General features: G+C 39.0%; 2 protein-coding genes across 9 annotated transcripts in view; one reads left to right on the top strand and one right to left on the bottom strand.

Annotated features, from left to right (window-relative positions):
* BBS1 (Bardet-Biedl syndrome 1) overlaps positions 1-26,651 on the top strand; it is a 272,737-nt gene that overhangs the window by 71,070 nt on the left and 175,016 nt on the right. The window lies entirely within an intron of this gene.
* Exn (Ephexin) overlaps positions 1-26,651 on the bottom strand; it is a 212,208-nt gene that overhangs the window by 45,279 nt on the left and 140,278 nt on the right. For 2 of the 8 annotated variants that reach the window (XM_067788067.1, XM_067788066.1), the window contains one exon: positions 23,849-23,946. In XM_067788067.1, coding sequence (XP_067644168.1) covers positions 23,849-23,946 — 98 coding nt within the window. Of the gene's footprint in view, positions 1-14,302; positions 14,902-23,848; positions 23,947-26,651 lie in introns of those variants that run through there. The other 6 variants (XM_067788070.1, XM_067788071.1, XM_067788068.1 and 3 more) reach the window with 6 other exon arrangements.

The following is a 26,651-nucleotide window of genomic DNA, read 5'->3' as shown; positions in this document are numbered from 1 at the left end:
GAATAGAAGAGCCGATATAGCCACTTTTACACCGGAACCGGTTCTGGCTAAGGTTTTTGAAAAGGGAAAGGAGCCCCATGCTCTTGAGAACAGTAGCGTTTGAACTATTCTTTAATCGTTATAGCTCTATTCCTTGGTTTTTCAGTGCGAGTTTAAACTCTAGTAAAAGTTGACTAGAGTTTAACCCTGCCACTTCGGCCGCTTGAGCTGAGGCGAGCTGCAACATTTTATGTTATCGAACAAAGTGGCAAGGTTAAAGCCGGGCATAAGTATATTGTTCAAGATGAATTATAATATGGAGGCATATAATGGACAATTCCACGTCCTGCCTCAAGACAATTTTTTTTAGATTGTTATCACTGTAAGACTATTTGACTTATAAAAGTGTGATAGTGTCTCTCGCGGGACTGTTTCGGGATCATACTGAAAACACTTCGGTATTTATATCGAAATCAAATCGGGCTATTTCGAGACTAATTTTGGGACCATTTTGGCAATCATCCCCCTATCTCTAATAGTTTGAGCATCGTTTCGTAGCGATTTCTTTATAATTTCGGGATCATTTTGCGATAATTTGGGAATCATTTTAGCACCATTTATTGAGACTAATTCGGTGATACAAACGAATCATTTCGGAATTGTTTCTGAGATAATTTCAGTATCAAAAGCGCTATATTTGGATAATTTCATAACGATTTGCGGACTGTTTTCAGGGTTATTTGGGGACCATTACGGTATAATTTTCCCTTCAAATCGAGATAATCACTGGATCATATCGATACTGTTTTCGGGAGCATTTTGATATTATTTTCGTTTAATTTTGGGCTTACTTTCAGACATATCGGAACTATCTCCTGAACATTTCGGCGCTCTTTTTAAATAGTTTCGAGACTATTTTCGGCTCATTTCGAGATCATTTTGGGATCATTTGGAGAGTATTTTTGGATCGATTTTAGATTATTAAGCAAACATTGCGAGAATATTTCGTTTACATTTCGAATCATTTCACAAACATTTAAATTGACCAATTAGTTACTATTGCGGTACTATCACGAAATAGTATCGAGACTATTTTCGGCAGCATTTGACTTAAATAATTCAACACGAATTTGGGTACTTATTTTTGGTTGTTTTCTGAATCATTATCATCAATAGTTAACCGCTTTATCGGCGTACCAAAGTATGTCAAGTTTTTCTCCACCTGCCTCTCCCAATTTAGTGCAGAACTTCCTCTTCCAAACTGCGTTATCGATTGAACAATTTTCCCCTCGAGCACTCTAAGAGCCATCTCATCTTCTCTCGACGCTGTCCATTATTCCGAGCCATATATTAAAACAGATATGATAAACAATTTGTAGAGCGTAATTTGTATTCATCAAGAGAGGACTTTGCTCTTCAATTGGCTTTACTTTTCAAATGTCTATTGAGTTCAGGTTCTCGTCTTAATTATTCTTGGCATCAACATGGAAAAATTTCGAACCATTTCGAGTCCATATCGGAACTATCTTCAGAACTATTTCCGGATCATATCGGACTTCCTTAGGAACAACTTGAGATTGTTTCTGAAGATAATTTCGAAATTTTACTTGAATCATTTCGGGATAATATTGGTAGTACTTCGGGATCATTTTAAGGCTGTTTTCCGGATTTTTTAAGGCATATATCGGGAATATTATGAAACGATATCGGGATTGTTTTAAAGATAGTTTCTACACTAGTTTAGGGCTAGTTTTATCCCATTCCTAAAATATTGCGGGACTATCTCCGGAACGTTTACGGATTGTTCGGTATGGTTTTCGCTTATGATTTTTGGCTAATTTATGGATTGTTTTGGGATGGCTTACCCTCACCGACTCCTCTCCCTTCCCACCAACGGGCTTAGTTTTTTCTTTAAATTGTTAAAAACCTGAATTGACCTTGAGCTGGTAGTGTATTTGTGTGCTATGTATACAGCATATAGAGAAAATTCCCAGCAATTTAGGAAAAGGTGGCAATGCACAACTTTTTAATAAAATATAACTTTTTAGTTTACCGAAGCCGCGGGTCTAGGCTTTACCATACCAGTTTACATATACATCTCATTCATCAGTCCTGCATGAAATGCACCCTAAATTATTTACTTTGCTTAAAAACTATTGTCGAAAAGTTAAAAAAAGTCGTATAAAAAACACAAAAAAAGGTATTAACCCACAATGTTTTCAATTATAATAATTAAGTTTTTGCCTTTTGTTGGTGTCGAATGCGGAAGCCGGCTATGCCGTCATAGACACGATCACTGAACTTAATGCTCATTATTTTTTTTTGTTTTAAGTATTTTCAATAGTCAATGTTGATTTTTTCCCCATTTTTTTGTTTGTTTGCAAATTACCTATCCACCTTTTATGTACTGCTTTTGTGTGTTAATTTTTCACATATTTTAAAACAAAGTAAAAAATGTAAAAACGAGCTTACAATATAACTTTTCCGCTGCGAAGCGATTGTGGCGCTATTGCGGTAAAATATGCAGTTTTTCCTGCTTACGCATTAACAACGGTAATTTGTAAGCTTTTCCATTATGACAATTAAGATATAAGAAACTGCAGCATCTTGAAGTGATACCGTTGTGCTTAAACAAAAAATATTATAAAAAGTAAAGTATTTATTTAGGCACAATGAACAAAAGAAACATAATAATTGCGAGCAAAAATGTCAGTTGTTGTTGTTGCGCGTTGTTAAATGTTTTTTTCTCACTACAATGCGAACTTATATTATTTTTCAAGGTTCTTTAAGATTTTTATTTTTCATTTTATAAAATTTTTTTTCATTGTTTAAATTGTTGATGGTTTACCTCTCGATCGGTTGTAGCATAACTGGTTTTTTTCTTCTAGCAGAAAGGCTATTTTTATACTCATCCATATTTTTTTGTTGTACCACGTTTTTTTTTAATAATAGCCTTTTCATAAAAATTTGTTATACTCAGCGTGCTTTGGACATAGAGTAACTTTAATTTAATAACGGTTGATTGTGCAGGTGTAAAGGAATCGAGATAGATATAGACTTCCGTATATCAAAATAATAAGTATCGAAAAAAAAATTGATTAGCCATGCCCGTCCGTCCGTCTATCCGTCTGTGCACCCATTAACACGATAACTTGAGCAAATATTGAGATATCTTCGCCAAATTCGATATACGGGCTTATCTGAACCCACAATAGATTGCTATTGAAAATGAACGAAATCGGATGACAACCACGCCCATTTTTTCAATATCGAAAACTTAGAAAAATTGAAAAATGAGATACCTAATTCAAAAACGAATACCGCTAAGCTAATGAAATTTTGTAGGTGGATTGGTTTTATGACGCAAAACATAAATTCCAAAAAATTTTGGAAAATTGGCGTAGCACCACCAACATTTAGAAGAAGAAAATTTGGAAGTTTAACAAGCCGTTAAAGATTTTAAATTGAAATTTAACAGAGACACTATTCTTGCCAAATTATATGGACTGAGTGAAGATAATCAAAATCGGTTAAGAAGCACGCCCACTTTCATATATCAGGTGTATGCATATGAAACCGGTATTGGCATCTAGCGGTCAGTAGGCACAATTGTAGGAACAGTCAAAACTTACCATTGGCGCTAGTTGGCGTCTTATGATCTGTCAACAATATCCAATACCAAACATTTCAAGTTTCATACAACATTGTGCTTTTTTTTCGATTTTGAAAATGTCGAAATAGGTGCATTCAAACAACGATTTGCGGGGAGCATTAATTTTCTGCTTCCATTTGGGTAAATCGGCGATAGAATTTCATCGAATGCTTGTCGAAGCTTACGGAGAGCACGCTCTTGGTCGTACGCAGTATAATGAGTGGTTCAACAAGTTTAAAAGTGATAATTTTCATGTGAGAAACGCTGACCGCGACAAACCACCGAAATTGTTCGAGGACGTCGAATTACAGGCTTTGCTGGATGAAGACGATAGTTAGACGCAAAAACAACTCGCAGAACAACTAAATGTGTCCCAGACAACCATTTCCAGACGTTTGAAATCCATGGAAAAGATCATGAAAATCGGAAGATGGGTGCCACATGAGCTGACCGACAGACAGCAGGAAAACCGGAAAACAACATGTGAAATGCTGTTCGCCAGACAAAAAACAAAGTCGTTTATGCATCGGATCGTTACTGGTGATGAAAAGTGGATTTATTTCGTGAATCCCAAACGCAAGATATCGTATGTGGACCCTGACCAACCAGCACAATCGACCCGAAGACCAAATCGCGTCGGAAAAAAGACAATGCTCTGTGATTTCTGGGATCAGCGTGGTGTAATCTGGTATGAGCTTCTAAAACCAGGCGAAACTGTTAATGGTCAACGCTACCAACAACAATTGGCCAATTTGAATCGTGCTCTGCGCCAAAAACAGCAAGAATATGAAATTAGGCATGACAAAGTGATTTTTCTCGATGACAATGCACCATCACATCGAACAAAACAGACTCAGGAATTGGATGAGTCGTACAGCTGGCAACCGTTACCCCACCCGCTTACTCACCAGGCTTGGCTCCATCCGACTTGCGCTTATTTGCATCGATGGGGTACGCACTTAGCGCACAGCGCTTTACTTCTTACGAAAATATTGGAAAATGGCTCGATGACTGGTTTGTTTCAAAAAGCGAAGACTTTTTTCGGCGAGGTATCCATAAATTGCTTGAGAGGTGGTCAAAATGTGTAGCTAGCGAGGGCGCTTACTTTGAATAAAATATTCGTTACCATTCTCTTGAAATAAATTTCTTTTTTTTTTTAAATAAAAAATACCGGTTTCATATGCATACACCTGATAAAAGTTTTATAAAAGAGTCGAGGATGAATAAAATAAGTTATATCTTTGAAAACAAGAGCTTTATATTATTTGCCAAGTGAAATTATAAAAAGAAGCAAAAATTCTAATTTTTTAAAATGGGCGTGGCACCGCCTCTTTTTTGACCAAGCAATTTTCTATGTGTCGGGAGCCATAACTTGAAGAAAAATTTACGGATCGTAATAAGATTGGGTGCACATATTTTCCTTATAGCAGGAAATATTTCTAGCTGAAATGGACGGGATCGGTTAAAGACCACGCCTACTTTTATATATAAAGGTAATTTAAAAGGGACGTAGAGTAGAATACTAAACTATATGTAGCTTATCTTAGCGAAAAATAATATGGTATCAATGATATTTCTCTTACCAAGTTTTACTGTAAGAGGAAATTGGGAGACATTTTGTTTTTATAGGCGGTGCCACGCTCCTATTCCAATCAAGCTTTACACACCATTTCTAGAGCCTCAAAAAAAAAATAAAAATTAGTTGTAACAAAATTCGAAAAAGTAATTTATCTGAAATGAACTGTGCAATTGAAGGTAACGCTGAGTATATAATGTTAGGTTACACCCGAACTTAGACACCCTTACTTGTTTTTTTTTATAGTCAACTGAGCAGAGCTCACAGAGTATATTAACTTTGTTCGCATAACGGTAATCCGTAACGGCATACACTAATCGAGATAGATATAGACTTCTATATATCAAAATTATCTGGGCGAAAAAAGAAATTCATTTAGCCATGTCCGTCCGTCCGTCCGTCCGTCTGTAAACACGATAACTTGAGTAAATTTTGAGGTATCTTGATGAAATTTGGTATGTAGGTTCCTGGGCGCTCATCTCAGATCGCTATTTAAATGAACGAAATCGGACTACAACCACGCCCACTTTTTCGATATCGAAAATATCGAAAAACCGAAAAAGTGCGATAATTCATTACCAAAGACGGATAAAGCGATGAAATTTGGTAGGTGCGTTGACTTTATGACGCAAAATAGAAAATTAGAAAAATTTTGGACAATGGGCGTGGCGCCGCCCATTTTTAAAAGAAGGTAATTTAAAAGTTTTTCAAGCTGTAATTTGGCAGTCGTTGAAGATATCATGATGAAATTTGGTAAGCAAGTTACTCCTATTACTATATATGTGCTAAATAAAAATTAGCGAAATCAGATGACGAACACGCCCACTTTTAAAAAAAAAATTGTTTATTGAAGTCAAATTTTAACAAAAAATTTAATATCTTTACAGTATAAAAGTAAAAGTAAATTATGTCATTCGACTCCAGTAATGCAGGCATGCTTAACCAACGAAACGATATCATTTCGTTACGATAATCAACGTTAATAAACGAAACGAAGTCATTTCGTTTCGTTTATTAACGTTAAGATCGTCAAATTAACGAAATGATTTCGTTTCGTTTTCTGCCATATCAAAACGAAATCAAATCGTTTATGTTGATTATTAATTTCAAACTATGCTGGCAAAGCTGATTGATTGCGGAGTCATTAAAGGTGAAAGCATTATCCAAGCTGATTGCAACTTTTCTCATGAATTTAGACAGTACGAACATTTCTCAGAGTATTTTTGACATTACCACCAACGAATTACACAAACAAATTACATAGAGTTTGTGTGTGTATGTGCGCTCGTTGTTGCCACCTTACGGCTTCACCATGGCTATAGCATTGCCAGCACAATTCAAACATAAAGTATCACGTTTTCGTTAACGTTTTTAACGTTAACGAAAGCTTTTCGTTTCGGTTAAAAACGAGATACAATTTATCTTGATAATTTCTTTATCGATAATATTTCGAAGTGTTTCAACGGAAACGGTGGAAATTTTTTGATAAACGATTAGCTTAACGTTAAGGTGCATCCCTGCAGTAATGATATGGTGCAACAAAATACAAAGATAAAAGAAAATTTCAAAATGGGAGTAACTCCGCCTTTTATCATTTAATTCGTCTAGAATACATTTAATGCCATAAGTCGAACAAAAATTTACCAATGCTTGTGAAATTTGGTAGTGCATAGATTCTATGACGATAACTGTTTACTGTGAAAACGGACGAAATCGGTTGAAGCCACGCCCAGTTTTTATACACAGTCGACCATCTGTCCTTCCGCTCGGCCGTTAACATGATAACTTGCGCAAAAAACCATATATCTTAACTAAACTTAGTTCACGTACTTATCTGAAGTCACTTTATCTTGGTATAAATATGGCCGAAATCCGACTATGACCACGCCCACTTTTCCGATATCGAAAATTATGAAAAATGAAAAAAATGCCATAATTCTGTACCAAATATGAAAAAAGAGATGAAACATGGTAATTGGATTGGTTTATTGACGCAAAATATAAATTTAGAAAAAACTTTGCAAAATGGTTGTGACACCTACCATATTAAGTAGAAGAAAATGAAAAAGTTCTGCAGGGCGAAATAAAAAGCCCTTGGAATCTTGGCAAAGCTCTCAGCTGAGTATGTAATGTTCGGTTTCACCCGAACTTAGCCTTCCTTACTTGTTTTGTTTTGTTTTTATATTTTAGCTCACTTTGTATCGTTTCACATTTCGTCATCGCAACATCGTGCGCAAACTGAGTTTGCTAAATGACCAACAAGATGAGGTGCCATAGTTAACTCTTGGCCGAGCGCGCGGTCGCGTTCGTTGTTTCGATGCCAAAAGGTAATAAATTTACCTACATATGAACGTGAGCTTCTTTGTTGCTATGTATTATTGTAGGTGTATAAAGTTAACAATGCCCAACAAAACAAGCAACAAGCAATGGTCATAATTATACATATATTGCAACAATAACAACATCATTGACTAAATAATTCATGTTCCATTTGGATGAGGCTTTTTGTTAAATGGGACAATACGAACTGTACAAAAAATATACAATTTGTACAAACTAGAATTGGATTTGACTATAGGTACATTGATAATAGGGTCAGCAAAATTATTCGACCAATCTCTAACCGATTACTTTCTATACTTAGTGATTAGCCTCCCAGAGGGCTAAGATACTTGGCTTGGATATCACACGTGGTTCCAGGCTCTGGATCAAGGACGGTTATCTGTCTTAGACCGGCCATAGTGACGAACTGTCACGCGTGCTTAGTTATCACGTCCTGCACGAAGTGCCCCGCTTCTACTGATAATGGCGGATTTAGAGAGGACAACTCAATAAAACCCGTACCCCTGAGTCATTATGCTGAGCTCAGGGGAGAGGACTCTGTTAATGACTTTGGTTTTTGACTTGATGACTTTGGGCTGGTAGGTGCGGTAGTTTGCCACCTTAGTAGGTCGGGATGAAACCCTACCGAAATGGCTGGCAGGCTAATGCTGCACCTGCCCACGTCCCATTAAAACCGTGGCGGGCCTCAAGGTACGTTCCGGATCCGTCGCCGTTAAGTTGGTGGTGTAGGTTACAATAAGGTAATGCGTTAACCCTCGCGTGGCCTCCCTGCATAGCATAGATAACCACAGGGCGACTACACAATCGGCTCCGGATAGCGGTTTTGAGAAATCCGTCAAATCAATCTTCAGCACTCTAAGGTGGCTTCCGCAAATTTGTTGCCCTGCTTTGAAAAAAGGCGGAGTGGATATAGTCCTTGTCCAGGAGCCGTGGCTGAGTAGCAACGGCAGAAAGATTTCTGGATTAAGGACTGAAAAATTCAACACCTTGGTACATGGGGTGGCAGGTAGTCCTAGATCCTGTGTACTTGTTAAAAAAGAGATTAAAGCTTTTATTCTCTCTAATTTCAGCAATGCTGACGTAACCACGGTCTGCCTCGAGCGAGGCAGTAATGAAATGTGGGTGATCTCAGCGTAAATGCCCCATGGGGACGGTAAGGGTGGAGGTCCTGGACCTCACCCTGGTTAGAACAGAACTGGAAGGTCGGATATCTGGCTGGAGGGTTCTCAACGAGCACTCCTTCTCTGATCACAGCTATATTCAGTTCTCGGTGAACGAAGAACGTCCCGGTAAAATATCTTTTAGGAACCCTAAAAGTACTAACTGGGACTTGTATTGTAGGAAGCTGGGAGAGCTGTTGCCGGCGGCGCCTACCGTTAGTTCGGACCTGTCCGAATCTGAGATAGACGTTCTGGTGGAAAACTTCACCTCAGCAAGCAATAGCGCCTTTCAACTGTTCTGTCCATTGAAAACTTACAGGGGGAAGGGCAAGCCGCCCTGGGGGTCATTCTCTTGGCGACCTAAGAGCGTCCAGTCGGCGGCTCTTCAACAGAGCCAGGAGGAGTAAATTACCCTCGGACTGGGAGATCTATAAGGTGAATCTGGGGATTTATAAATACGAAATAAGGATAGCCAAGCGAGATTTATGGCGAAGCTGCTGCGAAAACGTAGAAGGCTGCAATGAATCTGCGAGGCTTAGAAAAATTCTCTCTAGGAATCCCGCTCCTCTGGGGTATCTGAGAGATTATGGAGGGGACTAGTCGATGAGTAGCGAGGAGTCCCTAAAGCTTTTACTGGAAAATCATTTTCCCGATGTCCCAGTTGCGCAGGGATCTTCGCCAACAACCGCCGACCATGCAGAAGTGCCTGCCATTCCAATACGGGAAAGTCAAATAACCTGGGCTATAGGGTCGCTCAAGCCCTATAAGTATCCGGACCCGGATGAATAATTCACGCGCAACTTCAAAAGTCTTTAGGGATTTCCTGCTGTTGGTTGGCCATCATTTACACTAACTGCCTCAGGCTTAACTATATCCCGAAGTCTTGGCACACGGTTAGGGTTATCTTCATTCCGAAGGCCGGCAGAAGGTCTCATGTATAACCTAAGGATTTCAGGCCAATAAGTCTCTCGTCGATTTTTCTTAAAACATTCGAGCGGTTGATTGACCTGTACCTACGGGAAAGGATACCTCGGGGGTACTCTCGGCTTCACAGCATGTGTACTGCAAGGGCAGATCGACGGAAACGGCTCTCCATTCGATTGTAAAACAAATAGAGGGGTTCCTAGAACACAAAGAGTTTGCTCTGGGTGCCTTTCTAGACATCGAGAGGGCTTTTAACAATGTCTTACCAGGGGCAATCGAAAGAGCTCTGGTGGGTTTAGGAGTAGAGGCAGCTCTGGTTGAATTTATTAGCAAACTTCTATGCGGCAGAATTGTCGGCAGGTGTGCAGGGGCACGCCGCAAGGGGTGTCCTATCTCCTCTGCTCTGGGTTGTGGTAGTCGACGAGCTTCTTGTGTAGCTGGAAACCAATGGTTGTCAGGTGGTTGCCTATGCAGATGACCTCGCTGTCCTAGTCAGAGGCAAATTTCTGGGCACCCTGCGCGATGTTCTGCAGGGCTACCTGGATACTGCGGCCAGGTGGGCTGAATCGTGTGGATTGGCTGTCAACCCGGGAAAAACGTAATTGGTTCTTTTTACAAGGAGATATAAGATGCCCGATTTCAGAACTCCCTCGATTGGAGGGGTACCGTTGGTACTTTCTGATAGGGTTAAATATTTGGGGATTGTTTTGGATAAGAAACTGTCCTGGGGACCCAATGTGGTAGATACGGCCAGGAAGGCCGCGGTTGCCTTGTATTGCTGCAGAGGGGCTATCGAAAAGAGATGGGAGTAGTACACTAGCTTTATGAGATGGTGGTCAAACCGATTCTGCTATATGGGGTGCTGGTCAGGTGGAAAGCACTGGACACGGCGAGCACCTCCAAAATGTTAATGTCAGTGCAACGGACGGCGCTGATCGGTATCAGTGGCGCTCTCAGAACAACACCTACCTTGGCACTGAACGTCATGCTGAACATACATCCAGTAGATATTGCGGGAAAGGCGGCCGCGGCAAGGTCGTTGGCCGGGCTTCGTGATATGGGCTAAGTACTTTCTGAATTTGGACACTCTAACCTTCTTACCAGTTTCGACTTTATCCCGGACAGAACGGAGTATTGTATGCCGATAACTGCTCCCTATACAATCTTCACCCCAGTCATTCCACCGAGAGAGGAGTGGGGAAGAGGAATTATCTGGGGCATGGGACCGATTAACTTGTTCACGGATGGGCCGAAGTTGGACGGAGAGGTTGGTAAGAGGGGGATATTTTGTCAAGAGTTAAATGTAAGCCGCAAGTTTAAGTTGGCCGCGATTAAGGATGCGGTGGGTGAAATTCTATCCAGTGCTACCACGGTTAGGGAATTTAACATCTACTCTGATAGCCAAACGGTTATCAAGGCCTTGAGTTCAACAACAGTGTGATCGAAGGTGGTCTGGCAGTGCCTAACCTCGCTTGCGATTGCATCGAATTATTTTACAATTAAGATTATCTGGGTCCCGGGCCATAGTGATATCCCGGGTAACTGTCAAGCGGATCTCTTAGCCCAACTGATCTCTTAGGTACAACTGAACCGGATGAAGATGGCTGTAGGGATTTCGGGATTCCGCTGGCCACCTGTGGATTGTTCCTCCATAGCTGGGCCTCGAGTCAGCTCAGCAAACGTTGGGCGTACACCACGTCTTTCTGGCCGAAAGTGGATGACAGGAGGTCTGCTGAAATAATTGGTTTCACTGAGGCTCACCTATCAATGGTCATTGGGGTTTTGACAGGGCACCTTCCCATGGGTATATATGCGGTACGTCTCAATATACTGGAAACTCCATCCTGCTGCAGCTATATGGAGGATGATGAGGTGGAATCACCAAATCACTTTATGCTTGATTGCACAGCTTTTGCCAGAACTAGGCGAAAGTGCTTCGATCGCGACTCGCTTGGATCTCCCGAGGATTTATCCAAAGTTCAGGTCGGTATCATTCGGAGCTTTATCGTTGCTACCCAACGATTCTCTAAGTAGCTAGATCTAAGTCACCGTTATTTTTGGTGTATGTGGTATCACAACGGACCTTCGTGTTGTCCAAGTGAGCTATCCTTGTCAGGGCTGCTACCACCTAACGTAACCTAACCTATTAGCCTCCCAATTGGCCTATTCCCCATACAAATGATTGCTGGTACGGTCATACATGAGCAGGGCGCATGCACCCATCAAGAATTATCTTGAGCTATTATTATTTTTAGAAGTAAACTTTTACAATTTCCAAATTTTCAAGGACGAAAATGAAGTGCCGTTAAATTAAAGAAAACTAATAAATGCACTCCCCTCATATCAAAAGTTTAAATCACCGGCAATGTAGCATGTTTTTTTAAATTTGTTGTTGCTCCTTCAAAATGGTTTGGCAAGCCTTTCGATTTTAGGTATATTATCTCAGCCAAAACTCATCAGCCCGTTAGGAGTCGTTGAAAACACGTAGAACACAAATTGGAAGAGAAGGTCCACTTTAATATCCACAACATTATATCGCTAAAAGTTAGTAAGGCTGAGTCAAAGGACGCTGTGTCACTACCAATGCCATAAGGGTTACTTTAGAGTAGTAAGTAGCTTTATAGCTTCTATAACCGAACTGTAAAAATTACTTTGTTTATTTACTGAATTGGCAATTAACCGTTTAAACAAGGCTTGCCATCCATCAATCGATCCAGTCGCTTCGTCAATGGCCTGTGTGGGCCAGTTGTTAACACCAAGCGAACTTAAATCGTTTTCCACCTAATCCATACACATACATACCATATATATCTACATAATTTCTTGACCAAAAGGTTTGACGTGATCATATAAAATCGGTGCTGATATAGTGGGGCTAGTACTTTAAGATGCTACTTCTGGAGATGAGGGGATCTATATCCGGCAAAAAAGAACAAACATCGACAATACTCTTTAAATCTTCCGGGGAGTGTCTATATATAACTACTTCTAGCAAGAACCATTAAAGACGAGATGCTTTAGAAGATAGTTATAGCAAGAAAACTAGTTCGTATGAATACCCCCTGAAGAGGACAAATTATCGTTTCAAAACGCGTTGGTATAAGAAAATGAAAAAAGCCATAGTTAGTATAGAAAAGCAATCATGCTCGCAATTCAGTGCTATACTGGACACTATCTTTGCGGATTGGAAACTATACTACGATATAACCGTTTTGAAGTATTTTCTTTTTCCTTTTATATGGGATGGAATTAAAACCCGTCTTTTTTGGTATGTTGAACTTTCAAGGATTTAAGTAAATAAAATATACAACGCGAAGACACGTGACAGTGTTGCTGCTGTTGTTATAGAACAACAAATGTCACTTGACTGTGGGTGTACCGATGATGGTGGTCCTTTTAGACAGATGTGCAACCGGTAATCAACAGTGGTTGCACTCTCAGGCACTAGCCCAACTGTCGAGGGAAAGATTTGTTTGGCCTATCGTATCTTTGGGGCACAACCAAGAAATTGATATGTACTGAAAAGTATCAAACAGAAGATCAGCCATTGAGTTGCATGCTATAAGCCTTTGAGTCGCGTCAGACAGTCTAGGCTCCTTGCGATAAATTTCTTACGCCTTATAGCCTTATGGAGGTCCTGTTTAATCCTGCCTCTAAGTTTTGGCGACCTACAGTTGGGTGGTGGCTCAGAAGTCTCTGACGATAGATAAATCCAGATGGTTATGCTGCTCGACGGCTCTTGCCTTCTGAGAAACAAATTGATCATTTGTTCCCAACACGTTAGCCAGACAGTTTTTTGGGGAACGCCTCTGGAATTTGACAAATGTACGCTTGTATAAGTTTGTAATATTTACTTGTAATCACGCTTAGTGACGATTTATTGTGGTTGCATCGTATCACAACAACAATAGATAATTGTATGTATGTAAATGTAACACAAACCGAATTTTTATACCCAGCTGTACTTGTATTATAACTTTGATTGGATAACGGTTGGTTGTACAGGTATAAAGGAATCGAGATAGATAGAGACTTCGATAAATCAAAATCAACAGTATCGAAAAAAATTTGATTAAGCCATGTCCGTCCGTCCGTTAACACGATAACTTGAGCAAATATTGAGAAATCTTCTTCAAATACGGTATACGGGGTCATCTGGACCCAGAATAGATTGGTATTGAAAATGAACGAAATAGAACGATAGCCACGCCCACTTTTTCGATATCGAAAATTTAGAAAAATGGAAAAAATAAGATAATTCAATAGCGAATACCGCTAAGCTAATGAAATTTGGTAGGAGGATTGGTTTTATGACGCAAAACATACATAGATTCCAAAAAATTTTGGAATATGGACGTGGTACCAACATTTAGAAGAAGAAAATTTGAAATTTTAACAAGCCGTTACTCAAAAGCCGTTAATATTACATTGAAATTTGGCAGAGACAATATCCTTGCCAAATTATATAGGCTGAGTGAGGAAAATCAAAATCGGTTAAAGACCACACCCACTTTTCCTAAATGTCTTATAACGCAGCCTTATAAGACTATTAACACACCAAACAAACAACAGCATTTCTAGTGCACAGCTGGGTATGTAATGTTCGGTTTCACCCGAACTTAGACTTTCTTACTTGTTTTTTTTTTTTTTTTTTGTTATTACGCTTACTGATGCTAAGTGCATATAAACTGTTATTTCAAAATTTAACAGCTATATTCAGTTAAGTTGACACCTTTTCTTTGCACAGATTTTTTTACACCTTGCTTGATTAGTTTTAGTTTTTTTTGTTGATGCTTTTGAGATTAACACACTTTATCTAACTTTTTTTTATTTTTGTAGTTTCTTAGTAAATTTTTAATGGATCTTTTGTTTTGCCGAGCGTGAGCAGCACTGAAACAATAAAGAAGTACCCAATTCATTAACCCAGCTTGAAAACATATTTCAATTTTTTAAATAGAGATTTTTATTTTTAAATAATTTCACTAAAATCCACATCAAGTGGAATGCAATCAATTCATTGGAAAAATTTCCAAAAATATAAGTGGACACATGGAGGAGGGGCTCAATGCACTTGGCGCTGTAAATTGCATGTAAAACCTGATCACTATTGATCCGGTAACTTTTTTCTTTTCACTTTTTCTGCACACACTGACTCACTTCACTGGAGGGAAAAGGGGAATTTTTCGATCACAAATGTAACGTTGCACACGCGTTAATGTGGATTCCTACGTCCTAACAATCGAACTGGGCCCGTATGACTGACGACTGGTTGTGAGACGATAGGTTGAGCGCGCGAATCATGACAAACTTACACATAGTATTTGCAGTACACAAAGAGTTTGGATGGGGTGGGGTGTGTTGTGTATTAATGGGTCTGTACAGCCGTTCATGGTCTTTTGCCAGCTAAAAAATGCTGAGGGTATGGCTGGTGCAATGCTTTTGTGGATCGCTCAGTTTGTCTGTTGATCGTTAACAAGCAATTATATGAACTCTTTGTCTCTTACTCATTGACTCTCCATCTGGGTGAGATTGGATGAGCGCACAGTCCATAGCGGAATGATACAAGGTGGCAGCATGGTGACATACCTACAAACATAAATAAAAATTCCATGTAGGTACTTTGTTTTTGTAAATTCGATGGACAAATGTCAAAATCATACTGCACCAGAAATTGATGTATCAAATCAAATAAAAAAAGTATATAATCAGCTGTTCCATGCTGCCACCTTGTATCGTTGCGCCATGGCACAGACAAGCTTTTGTGAGGTGATATATAAAAACAGTTTTTACATATTTGAAATCATTTATTGGCGGTATATATGTACGTAGGAATACCTATCTACCTGTATATATTTAAAAAAATCTGTTCTGTCGTTCTCATAATTTGAATGAGATAAACATTAAGACACATCTAGCGAATAACAATGATTCTTAGCCATAGTCAAGCGAAAATACAGGTATATCGCGTCATCCATTCAAATACAAAGTGACGCAAAAGTCCTAGGCTTGTCGGAAGACATCAGTCTGTTGAATTACTGCTACATGTAAAGCACCCTGCATGGTATAAATCATGCCTGCAAACCACTCAAAAATTTAAACGCTTTGGTTCAGTGGTACGAACCAGATGGATCGGCTAGATGTTAAATTGGAGGAAGTTTTCTTCACACAGGCTGCTATATGAGGCCACGAACAGGGGCAACAAGTCGCGGTATTATCACCACTGCTGCGGACGCTGGTTATCAAACAACTTCTAAGGCTGTTCAACAAGGGACCTGTGAAACTTACGGAATACGCAAATGACGTTGTAGTTAATCTCTAATGGGGCGGGCGCTTCGATATAAACATACGCGGGCATCCAATGTCGGGTCGACCGCCAACGCGAAGAACACGGATTTGATATTGTTTGCTAAAAGGTAAAAGGTCCCAAATTGGGCCTGACCTAGCTAGAACGGATGACCCTGGAGTATAAATCTCCTGACAGTAAATTGTCGTGGAAGCACAACGTAAGAGAGAGAGGGAAGAAGACCTCCACGGCACGTAATGGATGTAGAAGAGTGACAAGGCGTACGTGAAGCATATAGCGCTCTCTCTCTCTTTTCAGCCATTTACAGCGATTATGAAACCTGTGCTATACAATGGCGTCCTTGTTTGGTGAACGGCTTTACAAGCAAGGACGTACCTCAAGTAATAAGAGGGAGTTTTCAGGCTATCAATGTTTAGCATAATGAGATCCCTGAAAACAACGCAATTTTTTTGTGTGCTGTTTGGTTTGGTTTGTGGTTTGGTTCAAAGCCCCAAAGCAGCTGGTGGTTCGGTTTAGGAAGCGGTGCGGTTCAAACCTGTTTGCAGCCCTAGCTTTCTCAAACGCCCCCGTGTATTTTTTGCCACTGCAAATTTCTCAGCGCAAAGTCATCTTCTTTGCAGATGGCGTTAGGAGTCGGTTGAAACATGCAGGCCACGCACTACCAATTTGTAGCAAAATTTAAAAACGAGCACCCTGCAAATTGCAGCCAAGCGCAGCCTTAGGCTCCTTGGAGGTATGTGCAATCAAGATCCGAAATACGGAATCGTATCGTAATTAATCCACTTCTAACGGACATCAACATAGTCCAGCAAATTAAAACGAAGCGGCTACGCTGGCTAGGCCATGTTATGCGAATTAAAGTTGACGCTCCAGCTAAGAATGTATTTTTTTATAGGAACCCGCTTATGGAAGCAGAGGAAGAGGACGACCCCTACACCGATGGTGTGACCAATTGTCGTAAGTTGGCAGAGCGAAGAAGCGACTGGCGCGTCTAGTTGGACGGCCATAATCATTTAAACGGTTAAGCGACAATTAGGGAAGTAAGGAAACCGCCTCTTTGGGCCGTTTTCTACCTAGGCTTCAATTCAGCTTAGCTATCAGAAGTACTTCTAGATATTCAGCACTAGCAAAAACCTAAGCCTTTACTAATAAGGAGAAACTCACAATGTATGATATACGATCGATTATTGCAGATCATTAGTTTTACCTTTGGGGATTCACGTTAAGTTCAGCGGTCTCCTCTTCCCCAAGCTTTCAGTTCCCTCAGCGATCACAGCAATATTCGGCTGATCAAGTCCGTGGCGGCCGCAGTGGTATAGTGGTAGCGTGTTCCGCTTACCACACCGAAGATTCTGTGGTGGTAGTGTGCTTCGTCTACCACACTGAAGGTCATGGGTTCAACTCGCGGGCAAGGTAACATCAAAAAATTAGAAACAATTTTTGTCAATTAGAAAAAAGTTTTACTAAACTGGGTCGCCCCTCGGCTGTGATTTGGCAAGCACTCCGAGTGTATTTCTGCCATTAAAAGCTTCTCAGTGAAAACGTATCTGTCTTGCAGATGCCGTCCGGAGTTCGGAAAATCCCGTCGGTAGTTCCCGTCCCACCGATTCGTAGGAAAAATTAAAAGAAGGAGCACGACGCAATTTGGAAGAGAAGCTCGTGGAAGACAATCTCTTCGGAGGTTGCAGCGTCTTACATTTATTTATTTTTTTTAAGTCCGTGTCGTATATTTGAATGCATCGATACTTTTCATTGGATATTCTGTCTCTACTTTTGTGTACTTATAACTTTTAAGCTTTTATTCATTAAATGTAAGGAAATTTCTGAAAAACTGTAGAAAAAAGGGTAGGAGAATAGTAAATTTATAAAAAAAAAAGTTAAATAAAATCGAATCTCAACTTTTGAAGCACCTTGTACACCCAAGTTCATGCATACATATGGGGTATTCCATCCCATTTCGACCAATTTTGAACCCGACCCCTTTAGAATTGGCTGAAAGTTGTTCTTCTTTTTCTAGCTTACGAAAGACGTTTTTCAGAATTTTTTCAAATTTTTTCATCCAACTCAAAAAAAGTTGTGAATTTTTAATTTTTTTTTTTTAAATTTGTTTTTAAATGTACTTTTCGGAAAAAATACAAAAAAATTTTTAAAGCTTTTTTTTTAATTTTTCAGTTTTTCGAAATTTTTCATAAAAAACTTCAATCAATTCTGCAATCATCCCCACTAATCCCGGAGTGGGCCGATTTTTTTTATATTTTTTTTTTATTTAATTGAAAAAAAAAAATTTCAAAAATAAAAATTTTTTTTTTATCAATTTTATTTATATAACAAAAAAATGTAAAAAAATGATTTTTAAGTATTCTTTTCTTTATATATTATGGTAATCTACCATTGAAATAACCAGGATTAATGACTGACAGTTGCTGGACAGCGAAAGCGAGTCATTTTAATCATAGATTATCATAATATACATATAAAGAAAAGAATACTTAAAAATCATTTTCTTACATTTTTTTGTTATCTAAATAAATAAAATTAAAAAAAAAATTTTATTTTTGAAAATTTTTTTTTCAATTAAATAAAAGAAAAAATCGGCCCACTCCGGGATTAGTGGGGATGATTGCAGAATTGATTGAAGTTGTTTATGAGAACAAAAAAATGGCGAAATTCGAAAAATCTCGAAAAACTGAAAAATTAAAAAAAAACTTTAAAAATTTGTTTGTATTTTTTCCGAAAAGTAAATTTAAAAACAAATTTAAAAAAAAAAAAGATCCCAAACGGTCAATTTTTGAAAACAAAAACGGTGTCTTTTTAAAAATTCATAACTTTTTTTGAGTTGGATGAAAAAATTTGAAAAAAGTCTGAAAAGCGTCTTTCGTAAGCTAGAAAAAGGAGAAAAACTTTCAGCCAATTCTAAAGGGTTCGGGTTCAAAATTGGTCGAAATGGGATGGAATACCCCATATATACAACACATATGTATGTATGTCTTATCTGATCGGTCCCGTATTCGGTTCAGATGTTGATCTTTACGCTCTCACTCTCATTTACCGTTTCTTGACGGTTTGCTAATCTCCGGCTTGCATCGATGCCAAAGCATGACTAACATGCACATGTAGATCCAGCACTCGAGCATGACGCTCGAAGATTTAGACATGCCTTTTTACTACACAAACAAGTTTTAAAAAGCTTAACAACTTTTTTCTTCCGCTTTAAATTTCAACTTGCATGCAAAAGGTCACTTTACACGTCTTTTTAATTTTCCTCTCATTAATTTCACAACCTTTCCCTTTTCACTTTCATTGCTCACGTGCGTTGCTGTGATTAAAGTTGACGAATAAAACATTTTAAACAAATATGTAAAATAAAAAAAATGTTTAAGCATTCATGTCTGTTTAGTATGTATGTATTTATGAGTTTGTTTGCTTTTCGTTTTTTTGTTTTATTCAGTTAGCGGGTTTTTTTCATTATTTTGTAATCGCTATGACCTGAATGTCCAAAAATCGTTGTTACCATTTACGTTCTGTGTGTCTTATATATTGTCAATTAAATAACGGAATATAAATTCGTGCTTAGAAAATTAAACGAGAGACTATATTAAGAGAGCCATCCACACTGTTATTCAAAAGAGCTTTAAGTCATTGATCATATAAATTACTGTTAAAAAGCTCAACAGTGAGCTTTCGACTTGTGGAATGTATGCTGTAGACTGTAGCTTTTTGTAAAACAATGAACATTTTTTAACAGCGGCTTAGCTGCTCAAAGCTTTGTTTGATAGCGCTAATATCCAGTTCAAATACTTGAATATAGCAAAGCGTTTGGGAAAAGTAGCTGTCAAACCCTTCCTTTTCAAATGCTCCATTTTTACTGGGTCAAATTTGAACGAAAAAAAACCTGACATATCAATGAAAACGGGCTTGTCATTGGAAATGATAAATCAGGTTGTCAAATAAATGAACAGAAAATTTGAGGTAAAGTTTTGACCATGGCTCAACTATATCGTTGTATCATCGCCACAAAAACAACATACCTTTGTTCAGATTATCAAAATCTGCGTGTTGGTGTTTGGCGAATGGAATGGAATGAAAACATAAAACTTAGCAGTTTTTGTGTGTTGTAAGAAAATGTTGTCAATGTGTTAGTTTTATTTTGAGTTTGCCATCTCCATTTTACAATCCCTACTCCAGTGAAATAAAAAAAATAAAATCAGCTGATGAGATGAGCCAACCATATAGTTGAGCCAGGGTTTTGACCAGGGCCGCCGAGAGAAAATCCGGGCCCCCATACTAAAATGAACGAATTCTCAAAATCAAAATTACCATCTTTTACATATTTATATGCATTTGTATATTTAAGCGTATACATGCATATGTATTAGGCTGGGTCGATTTATTAACCGATATCGCGCCATCGATTTTTCGATAGGATTTGGGCTCAGGAAGAAAAAGTTCCACTACGCATACCCAAAAAATAATTTTCTAGCCTTCGGAAAAAATAGCGAAAGGGTAATTTTTTCGACCAAAATACTCCCCAAAACCCAAAAGATATGTTTTTTTTTCTTTTCAAAAAACTGTTATCGCCAACGTTATTACATACATACATACATGTATATCGCTGTAAAAGAATTTGCATCATACCGAATGTTTCTGCTGCAACAGAAAACGAATTCAACTTTATACTACAAAGCCGTCGCTTGTGCGGGGTGCAGACACGTGAAGAGATTTTTAAAATTTGTTGAAATTTAAAATGATTGCTATCTACGAAAGGTGATTAAAGGTGTGGTTTGTTTATTTTCTGTAAGAAAAAAGCTTGGATAGTCTTTTGAGATTCCCGGGCCCACCAAAGCCCGGGCCCAGGGTAAATAACCCCCTTAGGCCCCCCTCTCGACGGGCCTGGTTTTGACTACACACTACTTTATCGACTTTTAGTAATCTATGTGACATAATGGCAACGTATTTGGCACCAAATAACCAGCGGGTCAATTTGAGGCAGTTTTTGATGTCAATCAATATGATCTAACGATAACCAAGCTTAAAAAAATTAATACTTGCCGCGATTTACCTCCGAGGAGTTTTGGACTGAGCTTCTCATCCAATTTGCGTCGTGATTCTTTTAACTTTCACTATAAATTTGCGGAAAGGCCCCTACATCTTTTATGCCGACTCCGAACGGCATCTGCAAGGCAAATTATTTTCCACGGAGAATTTTTCATGGCCCAAATACACTCGGAGTGTTTGCCAAATCACTGCCGAGGGACGACCCCGCTTAGAAAAACTTTGATTGGATAACGGTTGGTTGTACAGGTATAAAGGAATCGAGATAGATATAGACTTCCATATGTCAAAATCATCAGTATCGAAAAAAAATTTGGTTGAGCCATGTCCGTCCGTCTGTCCGTTAACACGATAACTTGAGTAAATATTGAGATATTTTCATCAAATTTGCTACACGAGCTTATTTGGAACCAGAATAGATTGGTATTGAAAATGAGCGAAATCGGGTGATAACCACGCCCACTTTTTATATACATATATAACATTTTGGAAAACAGAAAAAACCTGATTATTTAGTAAATAATACACCTAGAATGTTGACATTTGACGCGTGGACTTATTTTGAGACTCTTGATAAAAATTTGAAAAACTTGTTTAAAATGGGCGTGACACCGCTCACTTGTGATATTTTCAATTTTACAAATATTATTACTCATAAATCAAAAATCGTTAAACCTATCGTAAAAAAATTCGGCAGAAAGGTTGCCTTTACTATATGGAATGCTTTGAAGAAAAATTAACGAAATCGGTTAAGAAGATGCCCACTTTTATATAAAAGATATCTTTGCAAAAAAGAGCTTTATATCAATGGTATTTCATTTCCCAAGTGGATTTATAACAATAAATAGGAAAAGCTTCAAATTGAAAAAATGGGCGTGGCACCGCCCTTTTTATGACTAAGCAATTTTCTCTGTTTCGGGAGCCATAACTCGAAGAAAAATTAACGGATCGTAATAAAATTGGGTACACAAATTTTCGCTATAGCAGGAAATATTTCTAGTAAAAATGGACGAGATCAGTTAAACACCACGGCAACTTAGATATAAATCATGTTTAAAAGGGTCGTAGACTAGAATAATAAGCTATAACTTAGCAAAAAATAGTTTTGAATCAATGATATTTCACTTATCAAGTTTTATTGTAAGAGGAAATGGGGAGACATTTTTTTTTTAAACGGGCGGTGCCACGTGTTATGTATAAAAGTAATTTATCTGAAATGAAATGTACAATTGAAGCTCACGCTGAGTATATAATGTTCGGTTACGCCCGAACTTAGACACCATTACTTGTTTGATGTTACCTTTCCCGCGAGTTGAACCCAGGACCTTCAGTGTGGTAGGCGAAGCCAACCAAGCTTATAGCAATAAAAAAAATAGCTTTTAAGTAGGAAGAATGCATATCTGAACAGCTTCCGATTAGGGTTGTCTCTTCTGCTACTTCTTGAGAAGCGAATTAGCATGCTGTTAGGTACATATATAAGTAGTTTCTTCTGTAGCGAAAGGGCAATGACGCAGTCATAGTCCAAATAATATGTGTTTAAAAATTAAGATGCAGGGAAATGGCAAGGATTTGCAGTTTGAAACGTTTCATATAAAAATACATTGACGAAATCATCTCCTTCCCATGAAACTCCCAATAATGCCAACTGTTATTCCCAAGATAGCTGGTACATATAGCTATCAGGTTTAAACGAAGCAAGGGCTTTAGTGTTAGCCGACTGCGTTATTTTCGATATATTCTAGTTAAAACAGCATATTCATCAGGAAATCCAGAAATTATAGTTGCTTGTCAATTTACTAGTCAAGGAGGGTATTTAACCTAATCTCGCTCTGAAATAGTACGCCCGCTGTCATCATAAAACATAAGCTGGGCTAAGGACTGCTGGTGTGAAATCTGTGGCGGAGTGATGTTCGCGATTACCGGTACCTTCATTATACGCGGCAGCTTTTCACACCAGCATCCTACATAGCAAAAAGACAAGAGCACCGATAGCCAGAAGACCTTTACACATTCACTAAAAAACAAAGGTTAGGACAATTCCCCAGATCCTGGTTTGCGATAGGGTGGAAGTCTATGTTACACACGGTTCTGATGTTGGCTCAGTGCAATTTTGGTATGAGACCGTCAACGCCTGCAAACCCGTCGTTACTCCCGCAGACAAGATAATCTTCTAGGCTGCATAATAAAAACAACATTACCTTTGGGCTTACGCTGTAGTCACTGCTTACCAAATTAACGTCCAGTCACTCGCGGTATGTCAAACTATTGCACCTAAGAACTGAATGATACGGTGGCTTCGCGATCTATGAACTTGAACGATATCTAATAATAATCGTACGGAACATAAACTGCTTGGCCATTAATTATTCTGCAGGGTAGACGACATGGAAAAGTCAGTCCATGCAGCCGATTCCAAGTAATTGTCTCAACCGAAGGATCTGCTGACTTTAAAATCGTACATCGTAGCACCTGACTTGGGTGCAAGCAAATGTTCTACACGAGGAATGGAAGTTCCACAACGTGTGAATTTGGTAGAATACCGGGAATTATATATATATATTTTTTTTTCCTACCGACTTTTCACATAATCAGAAACCGTGATCTAATATGCCAGCACTACCTTGGAGTACTCAAAAAAATTTAGAAATTATATTTGAACTTTTCTAAAACCCAAAATGTCAACCTGGCGAGACACAAGTCCAGACCCGTTGGGAAAAGGTGAGAGGTAACAGGTAAACATGATATTTTTGAACATCACGACAACGCGACGAGCACCAGGTTGGTTCCATTTTTATAAATATTATATAATTCAGAGCATATCGATAATGCTGGCCTTATAACAATGGAAATCGACTTACCTTCAATACAACTAATCGCTTTCTTTTGATGCAATCTTTTATCTCTGACACGTTTCGACCAATCAGGACTGCGGTGTACTTTGGAACGTTCACGTACGCTGGAAAAAAAGCAAAAGTTAATTAACTGTAAAATCTAAGATATATTCTCGCAAGCTTATTAGTAAAACCGAATGTGAGCCAACAGACTTCATATATGCGGTCTCAGGCAATAATAGCCTAAGTCCTATCCTTTTACATGGGACCACGGCGATTACAAATACGATACGATACGACTACAAATATAAAGAGACGATAAATAGCTTCGGCCGATAAAACAATTATCAGAAGGGTCCAGTCAATTAAAAGTTATACTTTTTCTCGCAATGTCTGAGATCTTATTAGAGACGGTGCCCTTTCCTGGTTGATTGATACCATCGCTAGAGCAAGCAATTAAAGGGGCTAGTCCTGAGAGATAGATGTTGACACTTATACAGGTGTGGATATGAAATTTTGATGTTGTTGTGTTACCAGTGCTTCGCCCCATTCAATGCATGCGACCAATCACAAATTGTCATCAAAGTCCTTTAACAGAAGTCCAAGGGAATTGGCGGTTTCAACAGGGGCGAACCATAAGGAGATAGGTGTTAGAGGCGTAGGTTCCACATTACAATTGAGAAGATGACTGGGGCCATGTGGGGCATACAATAATAGTAAGAGTTTAACTAGTTAAAGTATCGAGAACGAAGTTCGGACAGGGTGACTCGTGCCTCCCTTGGTAGTGTGCTTCCTTCTTCTGCAAGAGTAAGATATTGTATATGGATAACAGGGTTCACGGGGCGCTTCCTGGAAAGGCGTTTACCGATTCTGTGTGGATTTTGCTTTGGGCCGCCTCCTGGATTAAAAGACTGTGTTGGCAGGTACCGTAGGCGATCAAGCAGTTGCTTGCTAGGGGGTTCCCGGTTTTTTAGTATTTCGTGATGCTCTGTAATGTTGAGCACTTTGGCTTCACTATATAATGTTCAGGGGTCATAAAGAAACATCCCCTTGCAGTTCTGATTGCACCATTTTGAAAAACCTGCAACCTTTTGTGTTTTTAAGACCAGGCAGCTAAACTGGTGAGCGGTCGGCCAATTACTTTGTACATGATTAGCGTTTCTTTGTATTTTCCCCAAGTGCTGTCGGCTGCTGGAGAACCTGGTGTCGATGGTTTGGTGTTTGTATTTCTGCAGTACGGTGCAATGAATTCGTCGGTTGGACGGTTGCCATTTCTAAGCCCGGAGCATCTATGAAGGTGGCATCGGCCAAGGCATGAACTGCATTCCGATGCCGCGATCAGAAATATTATTAGGTGGCATACGGAGCACATGGTGTGGGGGACTAGAAGTTGATGACTCCTTCTTACGCGAGTTCGTGTATCGGATAATAAGGAGTGCGACGGGGGTGAAGCTAGTGCCCGGCATTGCTATGTAGATTGTAGTGATGAGTTAGAGTGACCGCGTTAGCTGGAGTGACCGTTTGAGCGTGAACCGCGGGACGTCCTTGAACGCGAACAGCAGGGAGGGAGAAATTTCGGTGACGGCGAAGATTGAATTCAAACTCAGAACAACCTAAACGGTGGCAAGAGTAAGACAGTCTGAACTAGATCCTTTTCCGGCATATACAGCAGAACCATAGGGACCGGAATTAGTTGCATCAACGCCAGGGTTAGCAAGAAGAAGCATACGCTCCTGTCTCAGTGCTTCATATAATGAACACGCAGAGGACACCAATAGTGGACTATGGAATCTACGTTGTATCACAAATGATGTTAAGGAAAATATAACATCGAGGCCTATTCTGATGTAAAAGACGTGTCGAGTGAGAATGTGATATCCTTTTGGAATATTCGAGAGAACAGTTCTTGGGAAGATGTATGGTCTTGTCAGTGATTAATGAGATGAGGACTTGCGTACGAATTTACTAGGCATTAACCTGGGCCGATTTGTATGGACGAAAGTTAACCGATATCGCGCCATCGATTTTTCGATAGGATATGGGCTCAGGAAAAAAAGTTCCAGTACTCATACCCAAAAAAATAATTTTGGAGCCTGCGCAAAAAATGCCGAAAGGGTAAATTTTTCGACCAAAACACTCCAAAAATATTTTTTTTTTTTTTTTTCAAAAAACTGTTGTAAAAACGTCGGCGATAACTATTATCTTTTATTATTTTTTGGGTTTTTGGGAGTGTTTTGGTCGAAAAATAGACCCTTTCTCCATTTTTTTTTTCGCAGGCTCGAACATTATTTTTTTGGGTATGCGTAGTGGAACTTTTTCCCCTGAGCCCTAATCCTATCGAAAAATCGATGGCGCGATATCGGTTAATAAACCGACCCAGTATACTAGGTGTATTAAAAATGCATAAATCTTTCTTCCAAAGTAGACAGCATCGTGCGTTGAAAGGTGAGTACTACGGGGAGCGACAAGCATATGCAATCAACTCATATGTCAGCGCACGATGCTGCATCGAAAATCATATTTGCTCTTTACTAATCTTTTTTTTTTTACTAATCTATATATATAAAATGGGATGTATGTATGTATGTTTGTATGTTTGTATGAGGCTTATGGACTCCGAAACTACCACGCCGATTTTATTAAAACTTTCAGGATAACTTAGTAGGAACCCGGAGAGTGTTTGTGACCGATTTATTCTAAACTATCGTATATATGGCTCGATTTGCCTGAAATTTGGTATGTAGGTAGCGTTATATCTAGAATAAAATGTCGGATAATTTTTCTTCCGGGAAGTGGACCAGGATCTCGAGATATAGGACGAAAAGTGGAC

This window comes from Eurosta solidaginis, chromosome 5 (genome assembly GCF_040869045.1).
Source record: "Eurosta solidaginis isolate ZX-2024a chromosome 5, ASM4086904v1, whole genome shotgun sequence".
Lineage (NCBI taxonomy): Eukaryota > Metazoa > Arthropoda > Insecta > Diptera > Tephritidae > Eurosta > Eurosta solidaginis.
This window is presented reverse-complemented; position numbering and strand designations above follow the sequence as displayed.